The sequence below is a fragment of the Gadus macrocephalus genome, chromosome 22 (assembly GCF_031168955.1).
Source record: "Gadus macrocephalus chromosome 22, ASM3116895v1".
Classification (NCBI taxonomy): Eukaryota; Metazoa; Chordata; class Actinopteri; order Gadiformes; family Gadidae; genus Gadus; species Gadus macrocephalus.
The window spans coordinates 17321144-17332989 of record NC_082403.1 but is presented as its reverse complement, the minus strand read 5'-3'; the positions used below and the strand labels follow the sequence as shown (position 1 = coordinate 17332989).

The 11846-nt window shown below is 48.9% G+C and overlaps 1 protein-coding gene across 5 annotated transcripts in view; it reads left to right on the top strand.

Annotated features, from left to right (window-relative positions):
• elmo1 (engulfment and cell motility 1 (ced-12 homolog, C. elegans)) overlaps positions 1 to 11846 on the top strand; it is an 80428-nt gene that overhangs the window by 46146 nt on the left and 22436 nt on the right. For all 5 annotated transcript variants that reach the window (XM_060044178.1, XM_060044180.1, XM_060044179.1 and 2 more), the window contains 4 exons: positions 1 to 4; positions 708 to 812; positions 1608 to 1716; positions 11072 to 11208. The exon at positions 1 to 4 is cut by the window's left edge and continues 125 nt beyond it. In XM_060044178.1, coding sequence (XP_059900161.1) covers positions 1 to 4; positions 708 to 812; positions 1608 to 1716; positions 11072 to 11208 — 355 coding nt within the window. The remainder of the gene's footprint in view (positions 5 to 707; positions 813 to 1607; positions 1717 to 11071; positions 11209 to 11846) is intronic.

Genomic DNA, 11846 nt, shown 5'->3' with positions numbered 1-11846 from the left:
CATTGTGAGTGGACCAGTGAATTATCAGTGTGATTGCATCAAATCGAAATCTTTGATTGCTATTGCTGCTCATTGTTTGGACATTATAACGTCTGACTCCGTAATTCCTCTTTGGGAATAGACGAGTGAATGTTTTTTTTCTCATCTTCAGAGTACTTTTTCTTTCTTCATTCTTTTTCCATTTGTTTTCATCCATTTTCTCTTTTATCCTTTGCGTCTCAACCCCCTCTGTGCATCAGGGATGTACGGGGTGTTTCATGCGTCACACACCTGGAGTGCCTTTCCACTACTGTTGGAGAGACTCCCTAATGTAATGGTGTGTGAGCTAGAACGCTCACACACACACTAAAAAACATACACTTTCTGAAAGGATGCAGGGGGACATCATTTTCCGTTGTAATGCATATGCACTTTAAAGCAGGGATTTGTGAACACACTGCAAGCGTTTTTGCGAATCTGTGCGTGTGCCCAAGAATGTGTCTGTGTATGCGTGTATAACAATATTTGTAGGCTTTATGATATTTTTGTCTGTATATTTGCTCTTTTTCTTCTGCTTTTATGTAACTCAGATTCTGCCACATGTCAGGCAGAATTAAACAAACTGCTTGACTGATGAGCCTCTCTCTCTCTGTCTGTCTCTCTGTCTCTCTCTCTCTGTGTGTCTGTGTATCTCATATTTCTCTCTCAATCTGGTGTCCCTCCATCAGAACCATGTGAACCCTGCAGTGGACTTCACCCAGATACCTCCGGGCATGCTGGCTCTGGACAACATGCTGTATTTTGCCAAACACCACCAAGACGCCTACATAAGGGTGAGCACACACACACACACAAACACACACACACACACACCAAGCCATGCTTTCAAGTACATGTTTCCAGGCAAGCCTGTGTTTACACTAATCACATCAATCAGGCAGCGCTCCTATCCCCTCCGTATTCTACTTCTACAAAATGGCTACCATGAAAATGTCTATTTTTTTATGTTATTTTGTATGTCTTCTTGACACCAATGTGTGTCTGCAGGAACTGAACAATGTACTGTTGAGAATAGTAGCTATTCAATTTGTGGCCTAACCTCTAAAAGAGGCCTTACTAAAATGAAATACCATTTGGTGATCAATGGTCAATATTTGCCCTGATAAGAAGGGGAATGACATTAATAATAATGTATGATGATGCTGGTTAAACTGCATCAGTTAGTGTGTGTGTGTGTGTGCGTTTGCGTGCGTGCGTGCGTGCGTGTGCGTGCGTGTGCGTGCGTGCGTGCGTGTGCGTGCGTGCGTCTGCATCCGTTTGTCTGTGTCTTGTCCAGAGGCCCTGCTCGCAAGTGTAGGATAGAAGCCACTAGCCTAGCATATGCTACTTAGGTGTTCGCTATGCTAGGTGTTTTTTTTATGTGTGTTTTCGGCTGCTACTGGATACTTGAATTTCCCCCGGGATTAATAAAGTATCTATCTATCTATCTATCTATGCTACCGGAATGTTACAATTGAAAGTTATCAATGGATTCATTCCTGTAACGTAGCATTTCCAGAAAGAAACCACTAACCTCCAGGGAGACCTGTGCTCTACGTGTTGCTGAGTTCTTGGTGTCCTTGGTGCAGATGGTGCTTGAGAACAGCAGCCGGGAGGACAAGCACGAGTGTCCGTTCGGGCGGAGCAGCATCGAGCTGACCAAGATGCTCTGTGAGATCCTCAGAGTGGGCGAGCTGCGTACGTACATGCACACGCATATACCTGCACACACACGTATACACACACGTATGCATGCACACACACACAAATATGCACACACACACACATATATACAGTACATGCACACACAAATATACGCACACACATATATATGCACGAACACACAGCATGCAGTTGTGCTCACACATGCACGCCACAGAGTGCAAATATGTTTTTCTTCTCGTCCCAATCACATGACCTCCAGTGTTAAGAGAGAGAGAGAGAGAGAGAGGGAGAGTGAATCGAAGTAACATAATCACATACACACACACACTCTGTGTGTGGAGGGAAAGTGGTCATTATCCTCATCCGTCGTGCCACGGGGACCTCATTTATTAGCCGTGAAACGAGAGTTCAGGTCCATGCAGTCCCTCCAGGCCAGGGCTAGTCTGGTCCGACTGCCTTTAATGACCCCCCCCCTCCTACATGGCCCTGCTCCCTCGTCCCCCCCGTCTGTCAACCATCCACACGGCTGGACGTGGAGAGGCGTTCACGGGGGCGCTGTGTGGCATGGCCTAACCCATATAACGGGACACGTCAAGCATCCATTATTAAATGTGAGTGTTGCCCAGTGGCGCTGCGCTGCTCTTTCAGCGCTTTAGGAAGTTATCTCTTTGTGCGGTCGGCCGGCTTGACAGTGCAGTCACCTTCTTTTTATTGAAAACAATCTCTTCAGACAATGTTGTCCGTCGTGACTCCATTAAACAGAAGGCCACAGAGAGCAGCTGAGGAGAGGTGGATGAGCTGCAGTGTGAGCCTGGAGGAGAGTACAGCCTTCCATACAGAGCCTGTCCCTTATACGTCCCCCCCCCCCCCCTTTCACTGTCCAGCAGGACTCTGCCTCGCTGGGCTCCCTGGCCAGGATTTAGTGCCTTCTGACAGAACGGTCTGCTATGCGTGCATAAATGTACACACGCACGCACGCGCACACTCTCACACACACTCAAAAACTCTCACGCTGACTCACACACTCACACTCACACACGTACACATACACACTCGGCTTTTATGTTGAATATGCTGCAATGCTCCATAAGCTCTGTGACCCTCATTCTGCGTGTTCGCCAGCATGCCTGGGCATATTTCTCCTTTTTTATTTGGGGATTTTGTTTTGAAGGCATAGCGAGTCCCTTTTATCTGCTTTTGCGTGGCAAACGGATTATTCTGCCTCACCATTGGATTGTAAATCTCACATTTTGGCCTCCAGAAAAAAAAAAAAAAAGGTGCAGGTTACGTCAGCATATTTCGTCATCCCAAACAGAGGCCGTACACATCTCTATCCCTGCTGGGTTAGTCAAAGAGGTTCTGAAAGGCTTTGGGCATTAGAGATGAATCCTCCTGAATGACTTGCTATGCACTCATTATAAAGAGAGCCTTGTCCTTGAACAACCTGATAGTTTAATTATAGCGGGATGGGGGGTTAGTGGGGGGCAGGTTAGATTAATTAAATGACTGGAAATGCTGCAAAGTGCTCTCTTTGAACTACAATCACACACTTTGCCCCAAAACAGCTACCATTGACATAGCTCTGTAGCGCTGGTGTGAATAATAACTGCATGACATGCGCACGCTGTGCGTCGACACAGCAAAATGCTTGTTCCTGTTAGCGTTAATCCAGGCTAGTATGTAGCAGCTAGCCCGGCGTTTGGCCTCTTCAGGGGCTAGTCAGCGCAGGCGCGTCTCCGGCGTTAATATTCATGATGAACTTATAGACGTGGGCCATCGAGGCGTCCCTGAGCGCTCATGCACACGCTCGTGTGCAAGCATGGGTGCAAATGCATTCCTGTGGTTGACTCTTAAATCACTCTACTGTAATGAGGTTGACAAGTGGACCGCTATATGTTCTCAAAGGGCGTGGGCTGCTGCACATCTGTGTGACGGCCCCATGCTGCCGTCCGTGGGTCCGTCCGTGGGTCCGTCCGTGGGTCCGTCCGTGGGTCCGTCCGTGGGTCCGTGTGTGAGACGAACGCTGACGTTGTAGCAGAAGCTATCTGTGAGAACACTGCGTCAGATCCAAGTTGCCATCCCTAATGAGGAAAAAAGTGCAACTACATTTAAATCATTGTGTAGGGGAGGGGGGTCGAGGCTATTTTAAAACAGAGCACTCCCTGTACTTCCTGTCACAACCTATTCCCTCTCTCGGCCTTCATTCCCTTTCCTTCGGTCTTTCCGTCTCTCTGTCCTGCTCCAGCTTACTGCTCAGCTCCACCACAGCCCGCAGGGTTTAGTCTAACGAGTGCTCCGTCAACACCCCTGCATCAAACAGCGCCCCCCCCCTCACACCCCTCTCCAAGCAAAGAGAAAGACTCCCCAAAACTCGTCCACTCGTCCACTCAAAAATATGATGACGTCACTGTCGATGCATCCTCTTCAGACCGGGTCACGTGTGACCCGGTCCCCGCTGCGAGCACGTATTGCGGTTAAGAGACGGACGTGTAGGTGACGGCCCACCGGGTGAGGCAGCCCCCCTTATCGGCGGGGGGGGGGGCAGGATGGAGGTGTTCCGCTGTCTTTGTTTGAAGAGCATTAACCTCTCCTATAGATCCTGTGAGACACTGTTTAGGAAGAGGCCGTTAGGAAATGCATGAGGAGGTTAAATGTGACACAGGGTGGTGTGTGTAGATATATCTGTGTGACATCATCAATTCATACATCGTTAGGGCTGGCGCATTATTTAACCGCCCTGCAGCTCATCACGTTGAAGTTGGGGTGTCGGACACAGGCTTTGTTTACAACTCTCCACTAATTCGATGGGTAGTCAAAGACTCAGTCAGCATCACGTGGGCTCTGTGATTCGTAGGTGTAAGTTGCGAACACAAAAGTAATGGCTCCACTGTCCTTTAAGTGCAACTTGGCCCCGGAGTGCCACATCATGCCTTCTATATATAGTTCCTCCTTTTAAAAGTAGTCTTCAATCCCTGATGGAGAATAAACGTTTGGTTGTTCAGCTCTTTATTCTCTCTGCTCTGCTTCAGCCATGCCCCATTTGAGGGTGAAATAGTGAATAAACGAGACGGCAGTGCCACTTCTACGGATCATTTGTTAGCAGTGAAATAGCGTCACGAGGATGAAACCAGCGGTGGACTGTGAAGGAACAGGGCTGGAGTTACTGTGTTGGCCCCGTTCTTATTTAATCAGACTCCTGTGATTTGTTTTGCCTCGGATCGTCGGGCCAGCAGAGGAGATGTCTTGGATATGTTTTTGTTTGTGTGTAGCCTGAATCCAGCAGGAATTCAAATTGAAGCAGCATTTCTGTTAGTGCTGGTGTTTCCACTGCCAGCTCTCGACAGCTACTAGATATTTGACTCGGCTTGCGAGTCATTTATTTAGTGTTCAGATCGGCGTCTCTGCCCTCCGCTCTCTATTCTCTCATTTATTAATGTCTCTCTCTGTCTCTTGCCCCTAATTTAAAACATTTATTTTTCTCTCTCTCCCCACCTCCCCCCGTCCCGTCCCCGTCTATCCTCTATTTTGTTCACCCAGCGAGTGATCCTAAAAGATTAATTGTGTCTCCTTGTTCCCAGCTGGAACACGGCACACGACTTAATGGAATGCACGGCGCTCACACGCCAGTCTGCATCCCCTCTCACATTCCTCCTCCTCTTCCCCCCACTCCTCCTCCTCCTCCTCCTCCTCCTCCTCCTCCTCCTCCTCCTCCTCCTCCTCTTCCCCCACTCTTACTCCTCCTCCTCTTCCCCCAACCCCATCTCCTCCTCTTCCCACCACCCTACTTCCTCCTCCACATACTTCTTGTCCTCCTCCCCCTCTCATTCCTCCTCCCCCACCTCCGTCACCCCCACCTCGACCCCCTCCTCTTCTCCCACACCTATTCCTCCACAACCTCCACTTTCTCTCTCTCCTCCTCCCTCTCCTCCCCCAAATGCTCCACCGTCTCTCTCACTCCTCCTCCAGCTCTTCCCAGCCTTTCCACCTCCTTCTCCTCCACCCACGACTCCTCCTCGTCCTCAACCTCCCCTCGGAATGGCTCCATAGAATATGCATGAAGTTATGTAAAATGGCCCGGCATGGTGAGGGATGGCCTGCTTAGTGGTTCACTGTGCACTGCCTACAACCCCCCACCCACCTTTCCCCTCATCAACCCCCCCCCCCCCAACTCCCATGAGCAGCACATGATTAGGAGCCTGAGAGTGGAGTGGTTCTGGATAGGGACAACCACACATGCACAAAATAATAATAATGAGAACAAAACGCCTCACAACCCAACACAAAGTTCCCTGACTTCGGGACCCACCCACCTCTCTGTCCCAGAGACCACCAGCCAAACTCAGACAAGAGCATCTGCTCCGGAGGTCTCAGACGGCCTCAAGGACGCCTCCGTCGTACCACCCGGCCGATCAACAGCGCTACAGCCCTCACGGCCCGTGTTATGACGCCATTTGTATTCGTTGAGTATTGGCCGGTGTTTTGCTATTGATTTTTGGATTGTTTCAGCTGAAGGACAGTACGAGCTCTCAGGAGTTCTTCAGTGGAGTCGTTAAGACACTGTTGAAAGGCTGAAGGGGTCATTTTGGAGTGTGTGTGCGTGTGCGAACGTTGACGGGCGCCTCAACCCCTACTTTCTATGTATTAGCATGACGATGTTGTCGCTAACTGGTGCACCGTTGCACCCCAACACCAATACCTTCAGTCAGCACCCATCGGATGAAGCCGGCTGGGCTGCACGTATCACATCACAAGCACAACATATTTGTGCTTAAATATAACGTGACTAACATAATTGACATGTTAGTTGTTGCTAATTAGGACCAAAAAGTGTCATATACTAAATGGTATATACACGCAGGATCCAGTATTGATTTACCAAGAAGACTCGGATGTGAATAAGAAGATTCTTGTACCTTAACATGAAGATGGTGATGTAGTCCTTGCTTATGACGTGGTGAGGTAGGTGGAGGTGATATAGAGTTGGGGAAAGTTGAGCCAGTGTATAGGAGCCTCCTCTCCTACTGTTCATAGGGTGGCCATATGCTGCCGCTCTGCCTCTCCAGCCAGGTGTAGTTTGGCATGGAAAGTACCCAGCATGCTGCCCATGTCCTCCAGCACACACACACACTCACACAGACTCACACACACACACACACAGACACACACACACACACACACTACCTGCTGCCTTGGCATTCTGACATGGACAGACGGTGACTGGACCAGAACAATGGTGCTGACGCTGCACACGAACACACACACACACGCACACACACACACACACACACACACACACACACACACACACACACACACACACACACACACACACACACACACACACACACACACACACACACACACACACACACACACACACACACACACAGCTTGTCACAGCCAGACGTCAGAGCCTGCTGGTATGGTAATTTCTGGGAGGCTGACACCTCTCCGTGTGTGTTCACCATGTTGTACGGCCCCAGCAAGGTGACTGTGCGCGGGCAACTGCTGTTGCTTTGTTCACTTTAGTTCAGTCGGGTTGCTCTCTGTCACACGGCTCTCAGTGGACAACAGCCCCTCGTGTAAGACTCTGCTAGGTGTTCACACACACACACACACACACATAACACACACACACACACGCATACACAAACACGGTCATGAGTGAGACAGCAGTAGTGGATGACGTCAGAAACCCCCCCCCTGGAATCCCACATGCCCCACATCACCGTCTCCTTTGCCAGGCGTCATCCAACCAGAAGTCTTCATGGAGAGATCTATGAATACCTTTTTATTACAGAAGCAGGAACCAAACCACAATGTGAGGGTGACGGGACTGGCTGAAGAGGGGCAGAGGGGGTGTAGATGTAGGAGATGTAGTGTCGCTGAGGCTCTGGGACGTTGGTGAGAGTCATGAGTCACGTGGTCCCTCTGAGCCCCTACTGGACACGTGTCCTCCTGTTAACCTTGTAACGGGGGGCTGGGAGACATCCAGCCCATAGGGGGCAGATGGCAGAAGGGCTCAGAGTGACGTGTCCCTCCCCTACTCGATATTCTTATAAATAACACAGTGTCAGTGACGCGGGCAGCGTTTATGGAGGCTTTTGATTTTAATCTGGGGGATGTTCATGTCCCACCCGGGGGGGGGGTCCATGACTCATCTGTCAACGAGTAGCCTTCTCAGGCGGTCCATGTGACCACACACACACACACACACACACACACACACACACACACACACACACACACACACACACACACACACACACACACACACACACACACACACACTCGAGTTTACCACTAGTTTGCCTTCTGAGGCACATCTGCACCACATTTCATATTGTGTCACTTAATTAAAAAACTATTAATTAGTGCTTTGTGTGAATGGTTGTCAGTTTATTGAATGAATGCTGTGTGTGTGTGTGTGTGTGTGTGTGTACATGTGCTTATGGAGTTTGTGATTCACGCGTGTGTACACATGATTGTCAAAAGATGTCATTGATGGACGTCATCTTTGTCTCCCGTCAGAGGTGGCTGACAGGAATGACATACAGACGCATTTACATATCAATGCTACGTTTCACACTTGGATTGTTGGATTGTGCGTCTGAAGGGGATCCGTCTGTCCTACTGTGTTGTTTATTTCTGTTGGAAGATGGCAGCTTTTCGGGGAATGTTAATATTGGTAGCAGTCAAGCATACCTCCTTGTTAAAAGTGAATGGTTGTTTAAGAAGAGGTTGTTTCTGAGTTTTGACTCAAAGGAATAACATTTATTTTGTGTTTTGGTCTTAAATGTTGTGTTCTCAGTGATGCCTTGGTAAAAAGAAACACTAGAATTACTTCTTTGACTCATCTTATGATTCAGACTCCAAATAGATTAATCCAATTAATGTCAACCTCTAATGATTGGACTTTTTAATATGCATTATCTTCTTTTTGGACGAACTGGTCGACCATGTATTCGACCAAGACCATGTATTTATAGACTTAATCTTTCATTTATATTTATATTCCAATATTTATATTCCAAAAACAACAAACGAAGAGATCGTCTTCATAATTGTTTATGAATTCCCTAGCATTGGCCTGTTTACACTAGGAGGTCGAATGTGACTGTACCCATGACAGCGTACACCTGTACACCTGGCCCAGGAAACGCTCTCCCTGTTGTCTCTGGAGGATGCAGCAGGCATTGGTGAGGCCATGAATGAGGGCATTAGTGTCTGTCCTCTTGAGGTAAATCAGTAGCTTCCACATGCAAGCTATAGTTGTTGTTTTCAGTGGCAATGATTCAGCAATCGCCGCAACTAGGGTTCTCGTGAAGTGCTGCTGGTTATATTTATGACTGGAGGTATTTCCTGTTGTGTTTTGCTGCAACACATTGCAACGCTGCCGATATTAAGCCAGGGTGTGTAAGCCGTGGCCCTAATTTTCTGGAAAAGGGCTGCGTTCTAATCAGTTAAAAAACGCCCCCTCATACAATTACCCTTGTGACTTATTGAAATGTTGCTCTATAGACTCTGAATTCAGAATCATCACACAGCCTTAAACGCAGAGACCGGATTCACTCTGAATTCTGACTGCACTCCTCGGGTCCGTGGGGCGCGCAACGGTGTGTATCACACAGTGTGGATTTGATAGATTGTTGTACTTTTTGATTAAACGTGCCTAGCCAGGGCAGTTGGAAAGCACTTTCTTGTGTTTGACAAATCAAAGATCCAGCTATTGGAGCTGCGTGATATAATGTTTGGAATATAATGGGGGATAATGGCCTCTCCAACTGCCCATTTTCCGAACGCCTGTGAGGGGATAAAGAAAAACAGCAATTAACATCAATAACAAACTGGCCAAATCTTTTAACCTTGTGTTTATCCTGGATGTTGAACCGATAGTAAAAAGGTCAAACTGGTGGTGCTTCAGTATGAATGTCTTCTTTCGTGTTTGCTCTCCTCCATCCTTCGGGTCCTCATGGTCTCCCACTAAGGAAATGGAACTATTGTCTGGTATGCTGTTGGTTTTACTTTTCCCAGCAAGCCTTGCAGAGTCTGGGACGTGGTGGCACGTAGCCCTTTGAGTTTACCCCCCCGGCTTCGCCCTCATGAGGCCGCCTTCTGACGCCGCGGCCTCAAATGGGTCCTGGCGTGTCATTGCTCTCGCCTGGTCGCCCCGGGGGCTCGGTTGGCCTTATCAATAAACACACCGGGCCGCTCCGGGCCGCTCCCAGCGTCCCCTAACCAGGCCGCCCGACAGCGCAGCAGGCAATCACCGGCTGCTGGAATCCAAGATGGTCTCTTTTAGATTCCCTATTTTCTTCGCCCCCCTCTCGCCTCCGGTGGGCCCTCAGGGCCGCGTGTTGTTGACTAAGCTTCCTGTCTGACTTTCCTTGGCTCGCCTCCATTAGTCCCCCCCCCCCCCCCTCCCCCCCCCCCCCCACACCACCACCACCAAACCCCCGCCCCCGCCCTTCCTCAATGATGGGGAGTGACGACAACAGAAGACGCACAGCCCAGCCCCCCCTTACCCTAGCATCTTCTGATCAGAATCATCAACTCTCTGTCTCCGGCTCTCTCTCTCTCTCTCGCTCTGGCTCTGGCTCTCTCTCACTGGCTCCCCCCCTCCCTCCCTCCCTCCCTCCCTCCCTCCATCCCTCCCTGTCTCTTTGTAGCCCACACCCAGTGACATCATTCATTAAGCTGTGAACCCCAAGATGGACGCCTCCCACAGCCACCTTATACACATTTTTCATCTGCGGCCTGCAGCTGAGGAGTGTTCCCGCGGTGCCTCTTTGAGGCTCTGTAAATGTAACAACCTTTGGCCGCCTCTCAGGCAAGAAAGGACGCATTTGGCTCCAACGAATGTCAAGTCCTGCCTTTGGAAAACACAATCACAATCCAAGTACTCTCAGAAGTGTTTGTATTCTCACTGTTCAATCAGTGTTTGTTCAGTGAATACTCTTCTGTTTTCTCCAGAGGGTGTATGCAGCGCAGGTCCTTCTGACCTCCTCATGCAAGCCCTTGTGTGAATAAGAAATGAGCCATCAATAGGCATTTCAACAAAACAAGGTCATCGGTACATAAAATGACCTACAAAGATGTTCATTAACTACACAGGATATGATTCAGGTTCACTCTCCTATGGTCCCTCCCTGTAGGATCTTCTTACTGTTATCAAAATGCTGATATGAAATTGCAACACTCAATGTTGATACACTCAGTGTAACTCACTCACTCAGACTGTTGACAGAACAAAAACATGTCTCCATTAAGAGGCCCTTTCATGGATCACCATTGGCTCATGGTTTTCTCTAATGAACGACCGGTCGTCATGAACCCCAGAGTTTGACCCCTGGCTCTCCTTCCCCCCCCCCCCCCCCCTCCCCTACAGCAAGCGAGAACTGCCACGACTTCCACCCCATGTTCTTCACCCACGACCGCTCCTTCGAGGAGTTCTTCTGCATCTGCATCCAGCTGCTGAACAAGACGTGGAAGGAGATGCGGGCCACCAGCGAGGACTTCAACAAGGTACCGCACTCTCTGCTCCTCTCTGTACTGTCGACGTTCACCGACCAATCACGTAGTCCGCTCAACACCATTTCCTGGTTTTAATGAACATTGAAATCCACATTGATCCACATTGATGGGCAGTAGTTCCTTTAGTGTTCAGCCGACCAGTAGACAGCTCTTCTTATGGAACACCATTCTATGATGACATGTTTAATCAGGGTAGCCGCGGGGTCTTAAAAGTCTAAAAAATGTCTTAAATTTCATGTTCCTAAATTAAGGCCTTATAAAGTCTTAAATTGCGTTACCCAAGTCTTAATTTTTTAAAGATGGTCTTAAATTTCCTACTAGGATATTTTTTCGTAGTCAACCGGACTGTAACACAAGGGGAAAATAGGGGGCGTTTTGCGTATCGGGGTTTTGCGTAACGGCAGAGAACGTCTCATTTATTGGAGTATGCGCGAACAATACTTTGGGTTTTCGCGCCGGCAATCTCAACAAACATAATCAGTCGAGAGGAGACGCCACATCATGGGGAAGCAGGGCTCTCAAGTCTCACGCATTCGGCGTGAGACACGCAATTCGACCCATGCACACGCTCACACGCCACACTTCGTATTTCTCACGCAGAGAAATGACCAGGATAGCGCCCACCAACT